At 36.5% G+C, this 26,190-nt stretch overlaps 5 protein-coding genes across 8 annotated transcripts; 3 read left to right on the top strand and 2 right to left on the bottom strand.

Annotated features, from left to right (window-relative positions):
- Positions 1-1,934: 1,934 nt before the first annotated feature.
- Positions 1,935-3,378, top strand: LOC141900006 (uncharacterized). The gene is made up of 2 exons (XM_074786695.1): positions 1,935-2,163; positions 2,596-3,378. Exons 1-2 carry the CDS (start codon positions 1,966-1,968, stop codon positions 3,067-3,069), a joined length of 672 nt encoding a protein of 223 aa, XP_074642796.1. The 5' UTR covers positions 1,935-1,965; the 3' UTR covers positions 3,070-3,378.
- Positions 3,379-5,321: 1,943 nt separating this feature from the next.
- LOC141898335 (uncharacterized) lies at positions 5,322-9,416 on the top strand. Its single transcript, XM_074784184.1, has 13 exons — positions 5,322-5,414; positions 5,779-5,868; positions 5,950-6,079; positions 6,371-6,462; positions 6,685-6,799; positions 7,015-7,103; positions 7,177-7,240; positions 7,423-7,511; positions 7,618-7,729; positions 7,806-7,894; positions 8,104-8,219; positions 8,304-8,463; positions 8,781-9,416. Exons 1-13 carry the CDS (start codon positions 5,390-5,392, stop codon positions 8,948-8,950), a joined length of 1,341 nt encoding a protein of 446 aa, XP_074640285.1. The 5' UTR covers positions 5,322-5,389; the 3' UTR covers positions 8,951-9,416.
- LOC141898334 (uncharacterized) lies at positions 9,417-17,684 on the bottom strand. Its single transcript, XM_074784183.1, has 8 exons — positions 17,551-17,684; positions 16,285-16,350; positions 15,119-16,199; positions 14,703-14,801; positions 14,239-14,617; positions 13,868-13,941; positions 13,494-13,616; positions 9,417-13,410 (listed from the first exon to the last, which is right to left on the bottom strand). Exons 2-8 carry the CDS (start codon positions 16,315-16,317, stop codon positions 13,316-13,318), a joined length of 1,884 nt encoding a protein of 627 aa, XP_074640284.1. The 5' UTR covers positions 16,318-16,350; positions 17,551-17,684; the 3' UTR covers positions 9,417-13,315.
- Positions 17,685-18,324: 640 nt separating this feature from the next.
- On the bottom strand, positions 18,325-23,525 carry LOC141899307 (DNA cross-link repair 1A protein-like). 4 transcript variants are annotated; one of them, XM_074785537.1, is made up of 12 exons: positions 23,358-23,525; positions 22,393-22,830; positions 22,232-22,318; positions 21,722-21,973; positions 21,125-21,634; positions 20,919-21,052; positions 20,713-20,831; positions 20,388-20,531; positions 20,075-20,220; positions 19,747-19,901; positions 19,046-19,184; positions 18,325-18,587 (listed from the first exon to the last, which is right to left on the bottom strand). In XM_074785537.1, exons 2-12 carry the CDS (start codon positions 22,802-22,804, stop codon positions 18,427-18,429), a joined length of 2,259 nt encoding a protein of 752 aa, XP_074641638.1. In that variant the 5' UTR covers positions 22,805-22,830; positions 23,358-23,525; the 3' UTR covers positions 18,325-18,426. The 4 variants fall into 4 exon arrangements, with proteins under 4 accessions (XP_074641638.1, XP_074641637.1, XP_074641635.1 ...); XM_074785536.1 differs by having other exon boundaries at positions 21,125-21,973; positions 22,393-22,900; XM_074785534.1 differs by having other exon boundaries at positions 21,125-21,973.
- An 899-nt stretch (positions 23,526-24,424) lies between these two features.
- Positions 24,425-26,109, top strand: LOC141899693 (dehydrogenase/reductase SDR family member 11-like). Its single transcript, XM_074786127.1, has 8 exons — positions 24,425-24,522; positions 24,650-24,789; positions 24,947-25,150; positions 25,247-25,341; positions 25,426-25,555; positions 25,642-25,725; positions 25,808-25,873; positions 25,947-26,109. The coding sequence occupies exons 2-8, from the start codon at positions 24,658-24,660 to the stop codon at positions 25,986-25,988; spliced, it is 753 nt and encodes a 250-aa protein (XP_074642228.1). The 5' UTR covers positions 24,425-24,522; positions 24,650-24,657; the 3' UTR covers positions 25,989-26,109.
- Positions 26,110-26,190: the final 81 nt, after the last annotated feature.

The following is a 26,190-nucleotide window of genomic DNA, read 5'->3' as shown; positions in this document are numbered from 1 at the left end:
CCAATAGAATGTTTCTGTATATCTGTCAATAAAACGTACTCCCATCAAAAAACCAACTCGAGTATCATCAGTTCGAGTTGGTGTAAAGACAAAAATAAATAACCGTTGGGAAATAGTCGAGTGTTATAATCTCGATGTCGATGAGCTTAGACCAATTCAAACTTAACAACAAAAACTATAGTTACGGGGAAAGATTCGATTTTTCGTTATTCTAGTATTGAGCACGTGGGCACCGCGGATGCTGTTATTGTTTATTCGCGTCCGAACATCAAATTGCTACGTAATGATGCACATAATAAAAACGAAACGAATAGATATCAATGGTGAAACTGCAGCGTATTAAGTACATAAATTTGTTTGAACGTGATAAGATACTTACGTAATTGACGCGTTTCTTTTGCATACAATTTCTGATAATACTTATATCCCTATATGTAAATAAGGGCTATGGCTACGTATTCTCGCAGAGACTGTCTCATCATCACAGACATAGTGAACACAAGTCCGTGCATAGATTTACTGATCGACAACGATGTGGTGGCTACAGACGATGTCGACGGTGCTGGCGCTTCTCGTTTTCATTTCGATTCTCCGCTGAAGCAATTACAGGATATTCGTACGGAAGAAAGGTAGCGTTTTAATGATGATGTCATCCGGATATTGTATACTCGATGTGATTCAGGTTTATCGTATTGTTAAGTGAGCTAGTCGCTAAATATATAACAGCGTTCATTACATAAACGTATTCTTCGATATGAATCACGGATATATTTATAAATATATAAGAATTTCTAAAATTGCCTCCTTTCGCCGAAGTTCAGGAAGGAGATAGTAAAGAGACAGTAGCGTGTTTTCTTTTCACAGTGTCATTGATTTCTGGATGAGAAAACGTCAAAAATAAAACGAGACAGGCAGAAAAAGCCAGTCGCTATAATTGCCTCTTGAGACGTTTAGTTACAGCCTCTGTTCACATGTTTAACAACGTATATTTTCATTAGTCAACATTAATTGTATATCATAAATAATTGAATCTCACAATAATAGATGCAGATAATTTTCTGAATTTTATTTCCTTTTGATAGTTATCGCCTACTAATTGTTAGCCACACATTTTCGCTGGAAAGCGTACACGACAGCGATAAAGACGACAGTTGTACAAATGACTCAGTTTACGTATAATAATACTACTTCCGTGTTGTTGCGACAGTATAACACATTCCCACAATACAAAGGAAAAACTATAGTCCGGACAGGAATACTGAATCCAGGAATACTGAATCCAGGAATACAATATTCCTGAAGATGATTTTGTTATACTGTTGACCAACTAGACTAACATTCTTCACCTAACATTGCTTTTCATGGTTTCAGTTTACACGAGCCTTGCTTTTTCCAAAACCCTGGTTTATATCGCAACATCATGAATCTATTGTCATTGTAAAATGATACAATAATACTGTTAGGATACAGTGGATAAAGTACTCATTCAAGTCAACTTTACGGACTCGTTTTTCCGCCTTGTGCGGGATCTTATCTAATATTCTCAATTTCTGTATCAAACAGTGCATTTTCTTTAAATTCAAACTCGTTCTGAACTCTCTTCTCCTTACTTCATACTTGACTAACGTCCGGTATTCAACTACCGGTTGCCGGTACTGGTAGGCGTGGGGTGTGGTCAGTACTCAGGATGGGTTAATAAAGTGTATGTACAATGATATATATTCATACGTATTTCAGTTCCAGTCTTCCTACAGGAAGTAAATCCCGTATTTTCAATCAATTTTGTCTTTGTTGTTTTATTGTGACATGAAAATGACGTTATATCAATAGATACGGGTATATCAATAAATTAACTCTACAATGAATTATAATTTCGAAATTTCAATAGTTTGTAATTGGGCTTATATCCGTAAACAAGTTAGTTGATACCGAGGTGATTTAGATCGGATCGAGGTGAAGGAATTAATGTCAAAAATGTCAAATTATAGTGATTTGAACGGTACTGTTCCGATTGGTATAAGATTTCCGGAATGGATGGTGTCCTTAGACGTATTTCTAATGACTATAGTAACGATAATCAGCATTTTAGGAAACGCTCTGATCATTTCATCTTTCGCTGTGACGAAACGTTTACAAACTAGTTCTAACGCATTTATCATCGCGGTAAGCGTCTCCGATTTTCTTCTCGCGTTACTCGTCTATCCAACTGTGGTGGCCTCTACTGCGCTGAGGGGCAGCGTGCTCGGGTACTCCGGGCTGTGCCAGGCCGCTGGAATGTTTGCTAGCATCACGTTTGGTGTATCATTGTACGGACAGTGCGTTATAGCTATCAATCGTTATCATAGAATATGTTGTCACACCGCGTATCCGAAAATCTACACACTCCGTAACGTAATTCTGATGTGCATTTTCATCTGGATCTTCTGTATAGCGGGAATTTCAATCAGTCAGTTCAGTGGCGTTTGTTATTACGGTTATGATAAACATATGAAATCCTGTCTCTTCAATACACAAAAGCCAAAAAGCTGTATCTTAGTTTTTCTAGGAGTGGCGTTGTTAATCCCTACTATAGTTATGTTCGCTTTGTATTTGAAGATTTTCCTCACGATTCGTCAAGCAGAAGAACGCATTTACAGCGTCAAACAGATCGTCCGACAGACGAGCCGAACGACACGGAAAACAGCCACAAAAATGCGTTCTATAATGACTCTGTTTATAGCTTTTCTGATGCTCGTTTTACTTTTTTATCCGTTTACAATTTGTAGTATCATAAACAATTACATCGAGCACACTGATCATTTGAGAAAAGCAACCCGTGTTTTTATCGTGATCTCGTATTGTAGCACTGGTGTTAATCCTATCGTCTACGGCTTCATGAACAAAAATTTCAGACGCGGCTACAAAAACGTGTTGCGTTTACTGTGCAGTTGGCGGAGAGGATTGAATTCTGCTCTGCAGCGAAGGCGTAGCAGCAAAAGACGAGGTTCAACTTCTACTTTAAGCCGCATTGGAATGAATAACAAACTCAATCATGTCTCAAACGTTAAAGATACATCCTCGCAGTTCTGAAAACGTTAAATACACTTTGACATATTACAATCTTAAAGAACTCGTGTGGAAATATCGAGTTCGGACATCAGTGCAGATGATATCTGAAAATCTACGTACGACAAGTTTGTGAAGAAAGGTTTTGGAATGCGCATCGTATAACGTTTAATGAAAATTAATATCACATTAATGAGTTATGTTGGCCATATTTTTGGCAGATGTATGTATTTCTATATAAAGCAGAATACAATATTTATCAAGATATGATGATATCAAGTTTGAGTCGTGTTGCTTGCACGCGGAAATGTATACGTCATTTTTATATTTTTGCGGGAGAAATCATGAAAAATCATATTAGATAAATGATAATCTATAATAAAAGTACATCGATATTGAATAAACTTCCTCATTTCTGAATAAATGGCATACAAAATGAACACGTCAGAAAACGGCACCAGTGAACTATGGAGGATTTATCTCCAAGCAAGTGCTTTGATATTCATAGATTTATCGGGAATTATTGGCAATACGATGATCATTGTAGCAATTAGTTGTCGCAAGAAATTGAGAACAGTTGAAAATTATTTCATATTGTCCGTGGGCGTTTCTGATATGTTATTAGGACTTTCGATTCAACCAGTGATGGCTGCTTCTACTATTCTTCAAACAAATATCGTTACAAATACAGATCTATGTACGGCAATAGGTATATTTACTGTTTCAGGTTTTGGAATGTCGTTGTTCGGACAAATGGCAATTGCTGTTAATAGATACATCAAAATCTGTAAGCACCGGTCAACTTATATGAAAATCTATCGAGAAAGAAATGTCGCACTGATAACAATTGGAATCTGGTTGTTAATGCCGTTACTGGTTTCCGTCACATTGATACCACCAAATACGTGTCGATACAGATATGATAGTCGTCGATATAGCTGCATCTTTGACACTCGTCATCCAAAAGCGTGCGTGTATAGCATGCTTGTAGGTTTGGTGATACCTGGCTTTGTGACGTTCTTTTTGTATATATTTTCATTCCGTAAAATAACAAAGTCCAAAAACCGCATATTAAAGAACAGATTGAGTGGCCATAGCCTCCGAGCGATGCTGGGCATGTTTGTGGCATTTTTGGCTTTAGTTCTGGTTACTTTGCCTTACACGGTTGTAATTCTTGTCGATAATAATCTTTCTTCACCGAACGTTGGTAAAGTCTTATTACCTGCGGCTATTCTAGTTCATTCGAATACTTTGATAAATCCCGTTATTTATGGAACGATGAACTGTAACATCAGGAAGGGATACGTGCAGATGTTACGCAATTGTACAGGGATATTAACAGCCAAAACGTCAAGTGTGGATGATCAACGACATCGCTGTGGACAATCCAACGATTTAGAACTTATATAATTAGTTTGCTGTCGTTCAATCGGACAGATTACAAAATTGAATAGAACAACATAAGTGGGGATAAAATGAAATATGAAATTCGAGAAATCAATACAACAACTTATACACAGACTCATGGCACACGTGACGTTCACATACGTAATATTGGCCGTCAAATTGTTATTAGCCGTGACATTTTACGTCAGTTATCCGCTTGTGCTAGACAGCTAAGATGATGCGGGGTGACGACGTGACGTGAATAATTAGTTCAAAATATTCTTATCGAGAAATAAAAAATCTACGCGATCAGGCGTTGATTTCTTCTATTTATTGTATTGTTTCGTGTTCTCAAGTAATCGTACTGTAAAACTAAGTTCAAGTATCGTGGTCTGTGTATATTTTTTTCAAAAATTGATTAATCTTAACGAACAGGAATTCACCTTTTTATTTGCAAAAAGATAGTTCAATTTTGACGGTTTCACGGTTCAACAGTTTCAAGTATGTCAGATTTTGTCCGTCAAGTGCTTCCCCGAAACACAACATTAACGGCAAACACGTGAACTAACTCGACTGCATAATATTCCTACTGCGGCATGCGAGCTAAGTTTAGTTCACATATTCGCCGTCAACGATATAGATAGGGGCAGCACTAAACGGTTAAGATTTCATTAGATAATATTCCCACTGTGGCATGCGAGCAATGCGGAATGTTTCTCTATACGTGTCATCAGACGCCGTAAACACCGATAAAGCGACTGCATGCGCGTGTTTATTTGACTCATATCTCGCATGCTACAACATATGATTTAATGTATTCATTGCCAAAAAATTCAAGGACTCGAACCCTCGATTCGAGTAAGACGGGGAGCGAAGTCACATGATTTCAAAATGGTGGATGCTTGTCACTGTTGACAGTTACACTGTTACCTAAATTGCGACAGATCATGCGGATATAATGGAAAGAATAACGATTGTAATCGGTTTGTTTTTGATAAATGGCATGTAATAGATGCTAATATAAATCTACTGCAGAAAAAAACTTCTAATGTTCAATTGACACTCCACTTTACTAAGAATAACGTTTTTTTTTTGCTGTCATAGACATAGTCAGTGTCAGTACTGATTCAAATGGAATTCTAATCTAGAGTTCGAATTCGTAAATCACAGAGAGGGCTTGTATTTGAAGTAAGGGGGTAAACTGTTGCTTAGATCATCCTATATCCAAGGTACTATAGGACCTTGGATGTTGACATTGCAGGGTAGGGCAGGCCTAATTAAACAAATTAAACATTCAGTACATCGTAGTTCCTAATCTAGAAAGATTGATGCTTTCTTTCATTTCAGTTTTGCTTTTGGTTGTATTTTGTGAAAGCATTTCATTTACCGATGCGGTTTCATGTGTTGACTGCGATCCTGGAACCTTTTCTGACAGAGGTGAGTCGCACCATTAGTGAGCGCAAATAGGTCATATCCTGAGTATAACGTCTTGATTCCAATCATGCTAACGTATTGCAGATTGTGTATCACTTTGTGGAGTTGGACGCTGTTCAAATAAATCATTATGCACTGCCTGTCCAGCTGGATATAACCAATCGAAATCTCGCCAAGGAAATTGTTCCCCGTGCAATGTTGGATATTCAACTAAGTAAATATTGATTATTCCGAATCTAATGTATACTTTGAATGTGGAAACAGTTACGGTAGGACTTTGTAGGTCAGGTTGATTTTATTAGGAATACGAGATTTCGCTACTAATGCATATGATTAGTTCATCAGGCAAAGGAATCCCTGATGCCACCATGCACTAGTAGTGAAATCTTATTTTTCTAATGAAATCAAATAAACTTGCAAAGAACTACCTGTGCCACGTTTAACTAGCCTACTACTATACTGTGAAGTAAAATACACATAGAATAAAGGATTTCATTAATTATAGCGGAACAACTGGTAATGTGAGATGTTTTCCATGCGATAAAGGAACTTATAGTCAATCTAAAGCTAGTTCAACATGTACTGAATGCAGTAAAGGTCAGTGGAATGAAGAGATAGAAAACTAGAATCTCGAACTTACAATGAAATCCAAATTCACAGTTAGTAAAAATGATAATGGTTGAAAACTAAAAATTCCCAGTTTTTGATAAATTTGTTTGAAATTTTGTGGGTTTTTTCATTATGGGTTTGAACTCTAGAGTGACGTCTTTTGTTGATTCAAAATCTTCTATACTTTCTGTTAAATAATGTTCTTTTCAGGTTCTTACAATGATGTAATTGGTAGCCCGGGTTGTAAGTTATGTAAAAAAGGATTTTATCAAAATGAAACTGGTGCAGTTCAGTGTTCTGCGTGTCAACCAGGATACCAGTGCGCGTAAGTTCAACTCTGCCTTATACGATAGCGATTGGACTGTAAATATTTACTCCACTGATTTGAGAATTGAAGGTTCCAAATAATTCCTAGCGAAATTCACTAACTTGAGAGTGGTGGTGTACATGTATGTAATTAGTTGACTGCAACACCCGTTAAGGCAATATTGTACAATAATTTCAAACTTTTCACTCAATGATAGTTATTTCTAATTTCAGTCGTGATGGGTGTTATACCTGTCAGATTTGTGAACCTGGTAGATTCGCAAAAAAGGAGGCTACTGAAAATTGTAGATTATGCCCTACAGGTCGGTTTCGATAGATAGCTCACTGTTCTGACAATACACCCCCATATTTCACAATGTGTGAAATACTTTTCAGGTACATTCCAGTCAAAACCTGGTCAGTCAAAATGTTTGAATTGCACAGCAGGATATGAAACGAGGTAAGAAAATTCAAGTAGAATTAGACGATGATTTACTTTCTGCGTTTTGTTCATAATCATTCAAAACTTTGGAAGTAATCAGCAATCAATGCGTTGAATATAGTTATATTAAGCGTAAACAGATAAAAGATCATATATCGGGGACAAGAATTTTTGTTGATAATTACTGGTTATATTTATAGGAATCCGGGTCAATCAATATGTGAGCCATGTCCGATGGGATTTTATAAAGATTCAGATGGTCGAAAACTTTGCAAGCATTGTGACCCTGGTTTGTATCAATCTTGTTCCATATTTTACCTTGTTTAATCGACTAAGAGTAATTTGCTAGATTGTGCGTGCATATTTCATGGTTTGTACCTGTTGTGTATTTGTAGGGCATGTAAGTACACAATTAAACAGTACATCCTGTTCGCCCTGTCCTGCTGGGAGTTTCAGTTCTCCAAAATATACTGAATGTATTCCATGTAATGTTGGAACAAACTGCAGGTATGTTGTTGCGTGTGACAGAACATTTCTCGCATTACAACTTTTCCTTAAAACTTCAATAAATGATAAATTTTAGTCACTCTGCTTGTGGTGCGTGTCAAGGATGTCCAGCTGGATATGAAGCAACTGGAAAGGCAAGCAAAATTTGCACGCCATGTAAACGTGGTAAGAATTTATTACAGATACATTTACATATCCATTTATATTTCATGCCTTTATTTACTATAAGATATGATAACAATTATATCCTTCCTTGAAAATGGTTTACAGGTGAAAACTGAAAATTTGGATTTTTATGAATACATGTAAATTTTAACGTCTCTATATTTTAACTTTGTGGTACAAATATTTAATTATCGATTGTTGTATTATAGGTTCTGCTAAACGCTATCAGAGTAATGCTCTATGTTCAGCTTGTTCTCCTGGTAGTATAAGTCTCGATCCTGGTTCCAAGTACTGTGAAAATTGTCCAGAACAATTTTTCTGTCCAGTAAGTGATTTACACTCAACACCTGCTACTATGCTTCTATTTCAGTATCATATCTGACCCTTTTTACCTATTTGAATCTTTTAGTATCCAAATTTGCCACCTAGTCCATGTCCCGTTGAAGACATCTGTCCAACTGGATCAATGGAACCTCAAACTTGCGCGAGACCATTCTACGAGAAAGGAGATGGTGAATATTGTAAGATGTCTTTAGAGTTATATGTAATCATTATAGCGTCATCTATCGGTGAGTTGTAATAGTAACAAGTGACAGATTTCTACAATTAATGATCACTACTTTTGATTTATACTTACCGTAATATTCCTTATCCTAGGGCCAGTGCCTTAGTCGAGACTTAATTCCAAAAGTGGTTATGAATCTAAGTCTGGTCTGAAGTTGTTAGATTGACTATAGATTGGTCTCGAGTCCAAAGCATGACAATGGAACCAGCCCTTAGTCAATTGTTTCGAACATCAAATCATATATATTTATTCTGTATGCGATTTTTAGTTATTTACTCTGTGAAGAAAATAATCATCATATTTTGAATTGTTTATTTTCAGTTGTGGCATTGATAGCAGTTTTGCTGATTATTGGAACAATCCGTAGATCGAAACCTAGATTATATTCAAGTGTAGACATGCGAATTGAATCTGAATCAATCGTAGAATCTGATGAAGAACACGTGAGAATTATTCCACGAAAACAAGAACCTGTTTATTCCGGTTTATAGCGCGGTGACTTAAGTGAACTAGTCTATTTTTGTTAAACATTTGTACGGTGGAAACTCGTTAAAACGAACTTATGTTCGTTATAACCGATATTTCGTTGTATCCTGTGTGAAATTAATCAAATTGTCTAACATGGGACACTATTTTGTATTTGTTATATCCGATGAATCGTTGTATCCGAGTTCGTTTTAACGAGGTTCCACTGTAGCGATATTTCACTTGTAATTATTTCTAACTCAGTTGTAGCCGATACCGGTAGTTTTTTGGTAGGTCAACTTGATTTTATATGATTGTGAATGGTAGCTTCATGAGCTTATAGCTGATGAAGCTACCACCATGCACTTCTAACGAATAATTAGTGTTTATGTGAGCAGTGGGAAATAACAATTGCATTATTTGTACAATTATGTAAATACAGCCAGTATTGTTATATTTATTTCATAACGGTGCTTCCAATGAAATTATCGAAATGCTGTGATAAGAAATTATTTTACACAATTTGTAATTACGTAATAAATTTTTTCAATAAAACATTATCAAATCCATTCATTCATCGGTCGACAGTAAGTTAACTGGTCTAAAGGGTTTCCTTTCTGATTGCGGTCGGCTCCAGCCAGTCGTGCACCATGAAATATATAGGTGTATGCCCTATAAGGATTCCTCACACATCAACAAAACATTCGTTTTAACATTGAATAACTTTATTCCTTGAATTTAAGTGAAAGTTACAGTTGATATATAGATATTCAATGTGTTGTTGACAATCATAGATGGTGACATACATTTATATACATCTTCATTATCATCTGAAATTTTCCACTCGTTCTGTCGAATTAAACGAAGCACTATTAAACCACAGGAGCCTGAATAAACTTCAGTTACTCCCGATTTATAGTACCAGTACCTATGTTACTGGGGCTAACTAAAGTTGTGTCGGGGTCCTGTGTATTTTAAACCAAACTACACTGCATAGATCTTCATTGCCAACTTATTCATGATGAAACCACTCTGATGAAGACAGTTCTAACCACAATCCGAATTGTGACTGCCGGTTCAGGGTTCTTACTCAAATCAACTTCTCAAACACGTAATCAAGACTGTTACTTTCACTTTCACAATGCACAACAGATTGAACTGATAACAATCCGTTCAATGAAGTATTCAAGAAACAGAATTATACATTTCATTATACATATCACCAGGCTTAAATTGAAAAGCTTCAGACGTTTCCAAAATGTGTAAATTGTAGATTAGAGGTGAAAATTCAATTACCTTCTAACTGATGCCAACTTCCATACGTAAGTCATAATGAACCGTTGCAGGTTTTAGACATTAATATGTAAAATAGGGTAGACTTTTAATGAAGTGTTGCCGCCTTTCAACTTTTAGCCACAAAACCGTTAATATAAAATGCATAAGATTTCTAAATACATGATTTTTTTAAGAAAGTTAGAATATCCCACATCATCAATTTAGAAATGTAAAACGACCCAGTAATAACTCGTACTAACATCCCGCCGTAGAGCAGTTCAGAAATTCAAATATAAAATGTTTTTTACACCTTAAATATCAGCAAATTACAGTGTAAAATAAAGATGCATGTGGGAAATCAGAGTCTTTACATATCACAGTCCACAATTCATCCACGTCAGTCACTGATTCATATATACATTACTATATACACAGTATTATCGTAAGGGATTATGTAAATACATAGAAGCCTAAGTAAGATAGGTATCAATAAGCACCTTCTCATTACAATAACACACACACAGGTACAGTACACAACTTTAACAAAGCTGATATTCTTCTTTCACTTGTTCTACAGTTGTGATCGGTCTAGAGTTGGTCACCTGATATAAATAATCAGGGGCCAGTTGCTCAAAAGTTGGTTAGAGCATGGACAAGTTTATATGTCCATAGTAAGAGTTAACTGGTTGACCAACAACATGGTTACAATGTTATCTCAAATGTTACTAAGGCCTTTGTCCATCATTTAACTTTAACCAAGTTTGGAGCACTTGGCCCCGGGCCAAATCTAGGGTTACCACGTGTCTCACTAACCCTAGAAAAGTCGCCTGATAAAAAACAACAGCATTTTAAGAACTGGCTAGGACTTACATCAGCTGGTCAGAGTTGTTTCAGTCGAAATACATTCTTAGAGTGAATTCATATTAACCATTTTCATGTTTTTCAAGGCGAATAAATACATAAATGCATGATGGTTGTGTTTAAATAACTATTTACAAGATATTTTACATCAGAACTTTCAGAAACCTATACACGTATGATTCATTTTCTAATACGCTCTGTTTTTCGCGTGGAGCTAGTGTCCATCCATTCCAACAATATTCGACTCATAACCACTTTACACTTAAACATCTAACAACAAATCACTTTTGCCAACACAACTAAGTTGCTGACCATTGATGATACACTCGGCACATGTTATAACAATAAAATCAAATCCCATATTGTGGAATGAATAATAGAGTTCGAAATCTTTCCTTGAGGTATGGTTTATTCAACATAATTTCGGCTAGAGCCTATTAGTCATCTTCAGGAATACTGGAATCAAGGAATCATTGAATGAACTACAAGCTCAAGCAAACATTTCTTTCATTCTTATGGGGGGAATTTATATTACAGCATTACCGACATTTTGTCACCTTCCATGGAGAACATCAATAGAGATGAGACTGTCTTGTGACAGGTCATGTTGTCCGTAAGGCTCAGAACCGAGTGACTTGAAGAAGGCTTGTAGTCACCTAGGTGATGACATAACACGAAAACAAAAACAGTACGAATACAGTTTCACTTTACATCTCGGAGCAGATCATTTTACGGAACAAGTGAAAGGACAAAAACATAATATTTGCATATTATACACATGTATTATTTACATACATTGGAATTATGTAACAGAATGTAGTAATATGTAGAGAATTGTAACTCACTGAAAAGAACAACAGAACAGATACGTTAAATGCACGTCATTCTTAAACACCTTCATTTCATATCCTGGCTCATCTTTTTATCCTGTATCATATTTGGGCTCGACTTCGAACCATGTGATCAACTTAAAAAGAACAGGTCACAACTATATACACTATATAAACCATTCATCACAGCTGAGAGCTACGTAGAAATCAGGTTACGAAAATCATGGATTTTAAAAGAAAGTTACAATTTATGAGGAATTTCGAGATGAATGTTAAGACGGAAATATTGCAAAATCATAATTTCCATTTGTGAACACATCAACAAATCGGTTAGAGAGCTATTTACATAAAACACATCGTATGAATCATAAGGGTTCAAATTAACGCCTTAATCGTTGTATCACAGATAATTTAGAAAAGAGAGAAGCAATCGTCGTTCTAGTTTAAAATGTGGACAAAAATAGTCTCAGCCCAAACACATTAGCTTGCAGAAGATAACGGGAGGCAAAAGCCAAAAGCTTTCTGTGGCATTTCTGCAGATTATTCTAATGAAAGACTGATTGGTATTTATAAACACTAGCTACTTTACAATAAATATATCATACATGTACAGATGACCCGTTCGAACAATTCCAGTACTACAACACGTGCATTTTACTCCCTATAATATACACACCCCTGAGTTACAGCGAAACCTAAACTATCGATACAGACAACAATATTTACAATCGAAACATTCCATCCATAAACAATTTCATCCAGAATATAGCTGAGATACAATCAATAGTCTTTAAATCATTCGGAGTAATATTTATCATTCAACATTTAAATAAATGTTAACTTACATATAGAATGAGTAATTAGATAAAACCTAAATGTAATCAGTTAGAGAATATTGGAAATATAATGGATGGAGTGATAGATATCATCAGCTGAATATAACTGATTAATAAGCAATCTATAATACAAATATGTTTTGAATGTACATGCACATAGTGTGTAGATACAATGCCCTAATTGATTCTTTGAAAACACTTCAGTGGTGGTATCCCTTCTGCAACATATCTTAACAGCCCTTTACAACTGATCTACTTCACCATTTCAGACACTGTATATTTGCCAAATGTAATAATAATAATACAAGATCATTGTTATAAGTAGAAGCTGCAATAGACTGTATATAGATAGTAAACTTCAACCAGTATTTACACACATATTCATATACAACATAAACCATTGACCAAATCAGTGGTTATTCTTATACTACTTAAGATAATCAATGCATCACATCATATTTTATGTGTATTGAGGATCCTCATTATTCATAAGTCTTTGAAGACTTGTAAATTGTGCAGAAGTAGCCTAGCAATATCTACAGCCAGGGATGAATCTTTCTCTTTATGTTACTCGTGACTGCAATGCGTTCTATTTTCGTTTAATACCTCCAGTAAGGTCTCCTGCCGACACTTTATCAAGAACGCTTGTCACATAATCAGAGGCATGACCCGCTATCATTGAACCTATAAATACAAAGTCAAATCAGGTACAAAACTATAAACAATAGACAATTCTGTAAAAACCTTGAACTCTGCATGAGACTTACTGAGATATGTCTTGATCAGATTGTCCAAATGAGTGATCAGTTTTTTATCTTCCCATTGGTCAGGATGAAGTACTCTATCAGTGATTAGTGTCTTGATCTCAGTTAAAACAGTCATCAGTTGTTCTGAAACAAGTAGTCATCAGTCAGTGGTTATTCTTAACATTATAGTTCTAAACGATGAATTAACTGATTTATGGACAGCGGTAACCGATCTAAATTTCAATTAGACGCAGCTTTTTATGAGTCAAAGATAAATACAGTGCCTGCCTGCTGTTAAATTGCACCTGCTATAAACGTGTCATTAGAATTGATTTTCTATATAGTAACCTCAGTATGTATTTTTGTATTATATGCAATTGTATTTAAACACTTACGGTGTTCACCTTCCAAACCAAAAAGTTTCAGTTTGTTTGCTTCGTGTTGAGCTTTCTTCTTCAATCTACACGCCCTGAAATATAAATCAATCATGATTACCGCTAAATAAAGGACACAAGGGGACAATTGTTCAAGTTAAATAGTGGTTAACTAACTGATATAACGACCATTAATTCAAAGAAAAGAAAATTCCCAGACTTTTCCCCGATTCCTAAAAATCATAATATAGTCTTTTCAACAGTCGGAATCCCGTGACTTTTCCTGTAGGGAAAATGAATCCACAATTCCCTGATTTTTACTGATCTGTAAAAACCCTGGAAATCGGCTACAGAATGAATTGTATAATATTCAACAGGTAATAAATAAATACCTCGAGGCTAATTTATTTTTTTCTCTTCTCGTTTTATTTCTCACCGATGCCGGTACGTCGCTCGACGGCGTCAAACTTTCGATCGTTTTATTCAACTTCTTCAACTCGTGTCCGATCTGAAACAGTTTACGTGGATTCGGGCAGACGTCGTTTCCGTCGCCGCGACGAGCTTTACCTCCGTGTCGGATCGGAACGACCGGCTGCTCGTTATCGAACACCGGATCGTGAAACGATGTCAGCACGTGCGGATCTTTCTCGTCTTTCGGGATGTGCAGACGTTGACCCTTCGGACCTTTAGACTGAGCGTTGTACTGCCAGAAATAACGATCGGCCGATTTCTTTCCGAGCGATTTATTACTCGACCAACTATCGACAGAATCTGCGGAAATAATCATCATAAATAGCTTTAAAACATCGACAATAAATTTGGTGGAAGAATTGAAATAGAGTTTATTGAGAGTTACCTGCATCAGAAAGCCATCCACCATCCTCATAATCGCTACATTCATCAGCTTCACTTTCAGTATCCATCGATACATTTGATTGTCTTCTGATTCTTGAGCCTAGGATTTCATAATTTTACGTACAATATACTGTAAAACCTCTCCGATGCAGTCAGAGCAGGGATGGGTCATTATCACGATGAATTGGAGTAAGAAAATTTGTAACGTATTGTCTAGGGTACGGGACAATCCGAGAGCAATCGACTCCCAGATTAAAAGGGAGTCCACTGGATACTTATTTCGGGACTTGTTTCAACAGAGTGATTCAAGGGTTTGAAATGAACTAACGCTGTATCATTGCTCAACTTATTTTAAAACAATTGTGGAACCATGTCCCTAATCATAAAATCAACATTCAAACAAACTCCATTGCGTACCTTTATTTCTGGTATTAATTGGTAGAAATGTCGGCTCCTCATCGTGAATAAACTGTCGAACTTGTTGCCATTTCAAATCAGTGCCATGAAGTGGCGGGGTATTGGCCGCTTGTTCCGTCTTTACGATAGGCGTCTTTACGATAGGCACCGTACTCTTATTCACTAACAAACACTTCAAAGGGCTTTTCTTATCAGTCGCATTATTACTTGAGCAACTCGAATCTTGTAAACAGACGACATCCTGTTCTTTCTTAACAAACACAGGAACGGTTTCAACTACTGGAGGTCGACCAGCAGCGGCCGAACATTTAGAGTGTTTCTGAACGCTGCCTTCAGGACCCGCAGCTCCTATCAACTGTGAAACTTTACTCACTGGCTCAGACTTGATAAACCCACTGCCAGCAGCGAGTATTACTTTTTTTGTGCATGTATTATTAAGCGTAGGAGTGATAGCGGTAGTAGGTGATGCCCGAGCTGATGGTACGTCCGGATTATTCCAATCCGTAGTCGCCATATCGCCGTTCAACATACACTCCAGCAAATTCGGATCTAAATCTTCGAATAAAGATTCATCGCAGTTCAACTCGGCTAATGTCGGACCATTCACTCCGACTTTCGCCGATTGGAAAACGTTGCCCAATTTCTCATAGTCATTCACGTTCCATATTTCACTGGGTTCCGGTAACGTATCGAAATTTGAATTTTCCCAATTCATCGGCACTTCGCCGTAACTTTCTAGCGAAGAAGACACTTGCGTATTGTAACCTCCTCGAAATAGATCTTCATTCTCAATCGATAATAGTTCATCGGCCAAAGAAGCTTCGCTAATTTGAGGTAACTGGCCGGTGGCTATCATCCTCGCTTTGCTGACTGGACGTTGTGGTTGTTGTTGACAATTAGGACCGCTCATGCCTAATGTGTTCAGCATATCAGCTTTTTCCTGTTCATACATGAATAGTGAGTTTGGACTGCTAGCATACATACTCGTATCCGGCACCAGTGAATGGTCACCGGCCGAGTTGGCGCAACTCGTCTGAACGCCAGGAATATCAATATTCAACGATGAAAACTGAATTGGAGGCTAAAAAATATAAGTAGATTCACCTTTGATTTTAATGACTGAAAATTGGTAGATTCACATTGGTTGCAGAATCATCTGAACCTACCCTCTCCATGGCCATCAGATTGTTCGCTGTCATCTGACTCAACAGTTTATAAACCCATGCTGCAACCTAAATAATATTTTATCAATTTAATATTCGAACTCTTTAAATATACATTACTGACTACCATATATCCCTATTCACAATGATTCTGGTGCCAATATTTTTCTTCTGAACTTTGATCTTTGTTTTGTGTCAATTAGCTTACTGTAAACTTATCAACTTATACCATTGAGTTCAGTACTTTAAACCATTTACTGCCAACAAGGTTATTCCAGTCTACAGGCCTATTAGTTTAATCAGGTATCTGGACGCTAACTCCTATACTTGTTGAGATATATCAACCCTAGTTAGTTACCTAATCGTTGGTGGTAAGCTTTTTATAATCGGATGGGCTTGTGGTTTATGAAAATATCCGATCGTGAAACTAAACCACAGACAGGTTAGGCCTACTGACTATATCAAACCATAAGCTGAATGTGGTTTAGTTTCATTATCATATATTTTTGTTGGTATAAAGCCCATCCACAATTATAAAAGCTTGCCACCAAGAATTAGGCGAAGTTCTAACTGCCGCCAACGAAAATGTATTAACTAACAAGGACATTAGTATGTCCATTAAGGAGATCAACTTCTTCAAATAGCTGACAGAATAAGAGAGGAGTCTTTTTGTCTGACGTTTTTTTGTCATTTGGCCGGGAATAATGCACAACACGTGGCGTATTGTAGTTAAACCATGGTTACATAACAAAACAATATCTAACAAATCGAATAAAAAGACGACTAACGGACTCACTGTTCGAGTGAGAGAGGCAGAGAGGTGATCTGTCAGCAGTTTTAATTCAAAGTGGATTAGAATTATGGATCAGGCATTAAAGATGCATTTTACTGATACATATGTTTAATAGTAACTACACTAGTGCAGCAGTGTTGTTTACTAGAACTCTCGCAAGCACCACCATCTTGTTTTGTAGGTTCACGATCAGTTCAGTATAATAATTTATGATTATCGATTCTGGTCAAGTATTATATAACCAACAAAAACCATTCATCGTCGTATAACACAGAAATAGGTTTGACAACATCCGCAATCGACAGATTTTATGATTTCAAGGAGGTATGATTCATATTCAGCTGATGAAATCCTACTGTTACAACCCAGTTATGCAAGCTACATCAGCCACGTTTTGGCACCGAGTCAAAACGTGGGCTGACAGAGATTACTCATATTTGAGGCTCAATTTAGTGTATTTAAGACGAAAGACTTACCACAATTTTACCATCAGTACATCCCCCAGACTTTCCTGTATCTTTCTGTATTAATTGATCCACTGTTATATTGTAAGAAATCTACTTTTTAACGAAATTTCTAGCGATCATAAATTGCACTTCCTTGTTATTCTGCTTTGTTTTGGTTCTGTCAGCCATTGTGACAAGTCTTGTGATCGATGACGTATGCAAGTTTAATCCAATCACGGGCCAACCACTTGTTCCTCGCCCCGCCCATTTCTCGATGGAAAACCCGGAAATCGCTAGAACTTTTATCATTTTTGCAAGAATAAATACATTTAACGCGCATATTTTGTCACATTTGCATACCTCAACCAAACCAGAGGATGCTCCTATATTGAGTTTATAATTATTACAGGGTATGAGCATGCATTGAAGCTTTCTTTCAGCGGGTGTAACCTAATGACCGCAACAGGTTCCCGGGAAGTCCATAACACCGATGACGTCATTAATTCGCGGAAATGTCACTTGTCAACAAGTGCACGTGGACGAAGAGGTAAACAAGCGTGGCCTTTACACAAAGTATAAAGCCCATCAAATAGAGCTGCTTGTATTACAAACGACCCGCAGCTTTATCCAATTACAGCTAAAATACATTGCACATTTAACTGATGTGTTTTTTTCTTCACTAATAACACTGAGAAATGACCTTACGTACTTTAAAAATATGTGTGACTCAGCCAAAAAAGAAAATTAATAACGAATTATTCGAAATTCGAAACATCATTTTAATAAATGTAAATTTGATTTGCACATGAAAATTTCTAATCCCTGATCTCTCGAATAGAGAAAAAATGGCTCAAAAATAGGTGAAAAATACTGATTGTATTCGCAGAGTTTAATGCATTGGTCTCGTCAGGATATTTCTTCACTCATCCAACTGTTAAATATCTCGACCATACGTCGACGAGATTCAGCTTTACCGTTATTTACGGTTGGAATTATTTTATCCGGTTTAATGAACTGCACAAAACGTTTCATTTCTGAATAACTACTGTGTTCACTATACGGGATACCTGCGAAGAAAAATTTATCGTACCAAATTCCTAATACAAGTCTCAATGAAACAGGTAGTCAGTTTTCTAGCAGGGTGGCCTCCTTCTATCGACAAATCCCCTAAGTTTTCCCTGTGATCACACAAAATTCAGCGTGAATCAGAGAAACTTCTAGGTTTTAGATATGTACCGGGTGCAATTCGTTCGGTTTTTCATTGAATCACATACTGACAAAGAAACATGTGGGCCACATAGCATTTCTGAATTCCCTGAGTTTTCCAGGTTTCTGGTAAAATTTGACAAATTCCTTTTTAGATTTTTCTGAATTCCCTGAGTTTTCCAGGTTTCTGGTAAAATTTGACAAATTCCTTTTTGGTTTTTTCTGATTCCTTGAGTTTTCCAGGTCAGTGGCCACCCTGTTTAGCCTGAACTCAAAATGCAGGCTACAGATTGATACCACACAATTTCATAAAACTTACCGTAAACTTTCACATTCTCCCTTGATAACTTCGGTTTAAATCCCGGAGTGGTTGATTTACGATGAGTCCATCCCGTCGGTTCGAACGCCACCAAACAATCATACTCACTCGAGTATTTACTCAGATGTGACTGCAAATCCTAAAATTACAAATTATCACGCGTAAACTAGAAATGAAGCTTCAAAGTTCTCAAACCCTTTAACCCTTTGCCTGCCAGGCCTATTTTTCAGGAAATGCTGCGCTTTGCCAGGATTTCCGTGTTTTTCAGATATTCATAATACAAAAACTAAGAGATATCTTCATAAAATGTGTGTTATTTTGTTCATCTGGTCTTGCTTTTTCATGTGAAATAAGCGGTATTTCTTCTAAAAGTGATACAATCTGCAGCAATCACTAGTACAGAGGGGGTATTATGCATAAAATATGCCCATTCATGCGTGTTCAACCCCCATTTCAATAGATGACGTCACTGACGCACTGCATAGAACGACTGATGATAGTTTGTTTTAGTAGTAAAAGGCAATAAACTAAGTGGTGTTGTGCGATGAATTTGCCATCTATCGTTAAAGTTAAGAAACAAGTCAACAGTACCTGTACGGGTTTGGCAGGCAAGTGATGGGAGATATCGAACGTACCAGTACGTTTTTAGCAGGCAATGAGTTAAAAACTATATAGATATAGGAAAAGTGAACTGTAGCTACCTTGAAATTGAGTTTGTTCATTTGTAGAACGTGAACTCGAGCATTGTCAGGTGTGAGCGATGAAATATCTCTTATATGTGAATCTTCTAAACAATCCAGAATCAATTTCTTGTCTCTCATGACAAAAGCTCGCGTCTTCAACGCATCAGCAATAGCTGAAATATAGATAAACATACTGAGTAAACATGACAGTTTGAATAACGTTAGGCTTTTTTGATTGAAAATGAACTACGAACACAAGTCATTAGACATTTGATCAGCATACTAGTGATCACTCTACAATGGATTAATACCGGTACCTGCATCTGATCGACACATATTCACTAACCTATAAATAATCTCTCTTTGCCAATAGTATACGTGCCACAAACAAATAATGTCCTATTATTCTCTAAAACTGCACTTTCAACGATACTAACAGCAAGTTTAATCATCTCATCTTGAGGAGGAAATGCGTAAATAGGATCGCAGTACCTTCAAAATGTATCAAAAGAAGAAGTTTTAAATATGAAATGAGTTGAATGAAATTTATATTTTCAATTCAATCAACTAAGTGCAAGTTATCATTCTGATAAATTGTCAACATGATACTCATCAAAACAATAATGACTTTGACGGATTAAGAGTGTATGATCTCTTACGTTGTATCGAGGTAGAGTTGATTGATTCGTATTCCCTGAAGTGAAGGATATTGTTCCATCGAAGGATGAGCACGAAAATCACCGGTGTGTAAGAATCGACGTCCATCTTTCAAACTGAACAAGAGCAGCACGGCACCAGGACAACTAGTTATAGATAATTATTTCAACGTTTCAAAGTTGCGAGGTCTGAATAACCAAACACAGTAGACATAAGTTTGGATCATGACTCGACTGCCTGGATAGCGAGTTGAGACCAGGAAAAAAAAGAAAACTCGAGTTGAAATTTGAGTGGTCCTCGGAATCATCTAACATTTTCTAAACTTACTGATTTGCCTCCAAAGCTGTCACTTTAGTTCCTTCAATATCAATTGTTTCATTTAGCGGTAATTCATTGATGTGTTTTGATGAAACTTTTATCTTAGCTCGCACAAGATTTCCTGTCACCTGTAATTAATTTAAGATGACTGGTAGATCAATATACTCATGTACAGTAACTGATCAGATTTTATTGTAACGAAGGTTAAAACTCACTTTAGTACAATAGATCGGACGATTAAAACTCTTCTTCAAACCGGCGTAATGGTCATAGTGAAAATGTGTGAGAAAATAAACCGAACAATCGCGAATAATACCATATCTGAAGGCATCAACTACAAACTTTGTACCTACAAATAAATAGGAATATCACGATAAAATTGGAAGTAAAACATAGTGAAAATTTCATTTCGCATATTCACCTGGAATTCTTTTATAAAATGGACAATTCTTCTGATTAAGCGAAGTCTTTGACTCCTGGTACATCATATCATTGCTACTGCCACACGATTCTTGATCGACTAAGACGGCTTTAGCTGGATTAGTTTTTCTGATAGATGGTTTGTTGAATAACGGCGCTGGTGTGACTCCCTGGGCTGCTGCTGATACAGTAGAACTCATTTTAAAGAATGATAAAAGTGATGTTTGTTTGTCACCTGAAGCATGTTTTTTCGGGGTACGTTTGCCTGGTGTTCTCTTCACCCCTGATTTACTAGGAGTATTGTTATTGAGTGATGATGAATTAAGATCAGGTTTCGAAGGTGTTTTTATTTTTGTATGTTTTCGCGTATGTTTGTGCGGAGTCTGAGATTGTTGCAACTGGTTGTGGTCATCTGATGTTTCAATATTTGTCATTGTTATGTCGATGTCTTTAACAGGTTGCGTAGTAGAACTAAAACCGATATCATTTACCGAAGGTCCATCAAATATATCTACATCAGAAAGATATTCATCATCTTGAATATTATCACAGTTGAAAGGAGGAGTTGAGAGTGAGCTAATAGCGGGAGCACTATCACCTGGACTTCCTGTGATAGTTGACTGAAGAACTAAATCTAAACAGTCAATTGAACAGTCTGTATGACTGTGTAGAGGGATCTGTGCTGTAGATGAATTTTGACGTTTTGCTGGTCGAATATCTTCATCATTTGAGTTACTTAAAGGTCTTTTCCATTTTGCACCGCTGACATCGGTTAGTTGAGTATTATCAGATGTTGAACTGTGGTTTGAGTTTGCTTCATCGAATTGTAGCTGTTTACTGGTTGATTTCACTGCAAAACAAGTTAACAAAAACACTAGCTTCAGTTCTGATTTATGAATAGTTAAATTGTGGTGGCCAGGGTTCTTACAGAACAAGGAATCCAAAAGCCCCCAACTTAACTATCCAATATCCTCAGTGCTGGGGCAGTTTCCTATCAAAGAGTTCCTCGTGTAACCCATCACCAGCTGAAAGTCCCTGATTTTCAAACAAAGGTTCAGAATTTCCTAATTTCCCAGGGAAAAGATATCCGGAAGTCTTCCATCTTTACCTTCTCTGGATTCAGCGAGTAGAGAGTGAAGGTACTTTCTATAATGACTTTCTATTATTGATTTACATTCCAAGCCATTTGAACATTCTGAATAAAGAAGAAAATCTTCTGTAAATATGTAAGTCATTAGTCTTTACACTGAGCCTAAGTATTAGGCTTACCTTCTTTAGGTTTCTTTGGCTGCAGAATACATTCACTATAATGCCAATTTGGAGACTGTAAAACTAGTAATTGAAATGGCATCTGGCAATTAGGACAAAAACCTTCGTATTTTGGTCGTTCTGAGATTCTCTTTTTATTCACCGAATTATTTTTTCTTTGAGATTTAGTAACAGATCTTTTTTTCTTCTGGTTTGATGCGTTACCAGTGATTACTGTCGACTTCTTCGAATCAGGGGATTTATGGTCCAGTAAAATAACATCTCCGTCGAGCTCCTCAACAGATGACAAGCCACATTCAAGTGATGAAACTTTTTGAGCAGTTGTTTTTTTAGATGGATGACCAAGTTTTCGCTTCTCAGATCGTGTTTTATAGTTCCATATATCATCTTCATCGATATCATCATACTCCATTATCTTTCTGTTCCCCTGACTGGGCCCTGTAACGTTAGTGTTGTGTAGACGGTCAGTCTCAGTGTGTATAAAGTATTGTTACAACGACAGCGACAACTTTAATAAATACATATATACCGCTACGTCTATTTATTAGAGGCGCTTTTACGACACTGAATCTTTGTAAATCGATTTAAGTTTCACGTTTACGGCACGCGGTTTAGTGAATTTGATTTGGTAAATCAACTCGTTTATGGACGCGGTTCAGTAAATTGATTAAGTCAGTGAAATCCAACATGGCGTCCTCTTCGACCGCGGGCTAAAGAAATCTATCGCAGACCATCATCTATCAATAATTCGGTTACCATTGACGCCCATTTTCCTTCGAATCGCGACCTTTAAATTGATATTGATTTGACTCATTTACGAAAAACGATTCGATTTACTAATCCTTTCGTTTTCCAACATCGAATCGGATTTAGCTTAACCGAATCAGATTCAATTTCGTAAAAAAGCGCCTTAGAGCTTAGGCTTAGGCCTAGGGAGGCTATTTATTATTAGATAATTTCATTACCCCAAAATCAACGTCTTAATACGCAGGAGAGCGATACATGAGGGGGCAAGGGCGGAGAATAGGCATGTTATTCCGAGTAATTTGTTTTCCGATCATTAATTAAGCCGTACGATGATTTTGGAGCAATTTTTTCTTTTTTTAGTTTTTTCTCGCGCGATCGCTCGACGGCCTTGGGGGCGAAGATTCACCTCAACAAATTCAATTCAAAATGCCGATGGATGGAATAATTCAATTCAATTCTTTATTGTTCCTACGTATACAATCACCGTTACAAACAATAACAGGAGAGGAAAGTTGGAAAAGATGTTGAAAAATCTATACATACGAAAAAAATACAATAATCAAAAGGGATAACAGTTTTTACATTCAGTCCACGTTCCTGGAGCGATTCGCATCGATCTAATGAAGATATACAATACATAATTTATACAAGAAGAAAACGCAAATACATGCCGATATAGTTAAGATCCTAATACATCCACTTTTCGGGGATCTCGAGATCTTTATCGCTTTTTATTGCTACTAAAACAACAGAATTGCTTTTATGATGACAGCTATCGGGAGATCTAAAGCTAATGTCTATTATAGTCTATTTCAACCTGACTCGCCGCTAATTTTTGATGAGTACATACCTGATAAAGCCAAAGGTCTTAGTAGGACCAGAAAGGACAGGCAGTCGACCTAAAACATCATTTTTTAATCCATTTGAAACTGTATTTAGGAAAGGGGTTAAATGAAGAGAAGTGACTCCATGATTTGAAAGTTTAACAATATGTCTGCATGCCTTTTTCGATTGTTGCTAAAAACTTCACGAAACGATTGGAAGGTTTTTACGTGAATCATATTTATTTTCATACAACAATCATAGAAAATGCCAGATTACGTGCTTGAGGAATTATTATTAAGATTAACAAATCCATCTTCACCGCGTTTGAGTGTGGTTGGCGTAACTATAGAGCCTACGTAGTTTGCTACGGTTTAAAGAACCGCCATTTTTCGTACGCAAGACTACTTCCGTTATATTGCGTAATGACCGGATGCAGTCTCCGCTTTTCAATTCAATTCAATTTCTATTCAAACACCGGGTTCGGTCCGAGAGTTGATCATTGAAGTTTCAAGACATTTAAACGATTATTGCTGTTTAGCTTGGGTGTGACTCCAAAAAGTAATTTCCCTTACCACCACAACCTTATAAAACAACATATATCTGAAGGGTGAACCGGGTGAAGTAGGCTATTGTTTTGTGTTTCAAACTCTTTTGAAAACTATTCGTAATAGTATTCTCCTTTTAGAGAACACTATGGAACGGTGGAACGGAAGAGTCGCTTTAGTTACTGGAGCTTCAATGGGAATAGGAGAAGCAATCTGTAGAAGCCTTGTCAAATGTGGACTGAAAGTTGTTGGCTGTGCCCGTTCTTTTGATAAACTACAGGTAGGCCTATGATGATGAGTAGGCTTGCTACTGCTGACTACATTGTACCTAATTCTAAATAACCACGTCCCTCCCTGGTATAACTAAGATCAAAATCAAGAATGCAGTGTGTTCTTGTTATTAATATACTATTATTCTGAAAATTTATTTTGCACAGAAATTAGAGGATGAATTGAAAGATGAATCTGGAAGTTTTCATCCTGTAAAATGTGATTTAAGAGATGAAGATGAAATTCTTAAGATGTTTAGATGGATTAAAGATCACTTTAAAGGTGTAGATATATGTGTGAATAATGCTGGTATGGCTTTGAATTCACCTCTGGGAAGCGGTGATACAGAGGCTTGGAGGTGTATGTTAGATGTAAGTTCATTGAAAGAATTATCAGCATATTTTCATCATTATCAGCATTCTTATGTTCAACATTTTGCAATCAGAAAAATAATCTTTGTCTTGCAGTTGAATGTATTAGCTCTAAGTATATGTTCAAGGGAAGCAGTGCAATCTATGAAGTCAAGAGGTGTAAATGATGGCCACATCGTTAATATAAACAGGTAGGCCTTCAACTGGTCTGGGGAAGTTATATTTTTACAGATTGTTTAAGTGCAAACTCTACTCTTATGTTGTATATATTTAAGCATGAGTGGTCACCGGGTAATCAGTTCTCCAGCATTCCATTTTTACTCGGCCACAAAATACGCTGTGACAGGTTTAACCGCTGGATTACGTAATGAATTACGCCTAATGAATTCCAGGATAAGAATCACCGTAAGAATTCATCTATTTCTGTGAAAGTTCAGCGATATTTATAAAATAATTGTTTTTTGTTTATGGTTTTGTGTTTTACATTGTAGAGTATCAGTCCAGGAAAAGTTGATACAAACTTCTTTTCGAATGTGTATCCTAATAAACCAAAAACAGAATCAAAAGGGATGTTGGTAAGGAAAAATTATCTTCTTGTTTTTGGTCTATGATATATGGATGGTATTCAATTGACCCCGAATGATACCGGTATTTCAGGAATTAGAAAGTAAAGATATCAGCGATGCTGTAATTTATATATTGAGTGCCCCTCCACATGTCGAGGTTAGTTGTTAGATATCTTTTGCTCTCTTCATCTGATTTCTCATATTGTGTAAAATGATTTTTTTTTTTTCAGGTTAATGATATTCATATGCGACCCGTTGACCAGAAACATTAACACATCGCACAATTGTATTATATTGGTGCTCATGGTGCTTCTATTTCTTTCTTCTTTTTCTATGAGTATGGAAATTGATTATGAATGTGTGCATTCTGTCAAATCATGTCCCGTAATAAAAAATGTGTTAAATTTCAAAGATATTTCTTTATACATTGTATTTCCACCTTTAGAATTTTACTGAAATGCCAATTTCTAGAAT

Source organism: Tubulanus polymorphus, chromosome 2 (genome assembly GCF_964204645.1).
Source record: "Tubulanus polymorphus chromosome 2, tnTubPoly1.2, whole genome shotgun sequence".
NCBI classification, from domain to species: domain Eukaryota; kingdom Metazoa; phylum Nemertea; class Palaeonemertea; order Tubulaniformes; family Tubulanidae; genus Tubulanus; species Tubulanus polymorphus.
This window is presented reverse-complemented; position numbering and strand designations above follow the sequence as displayed.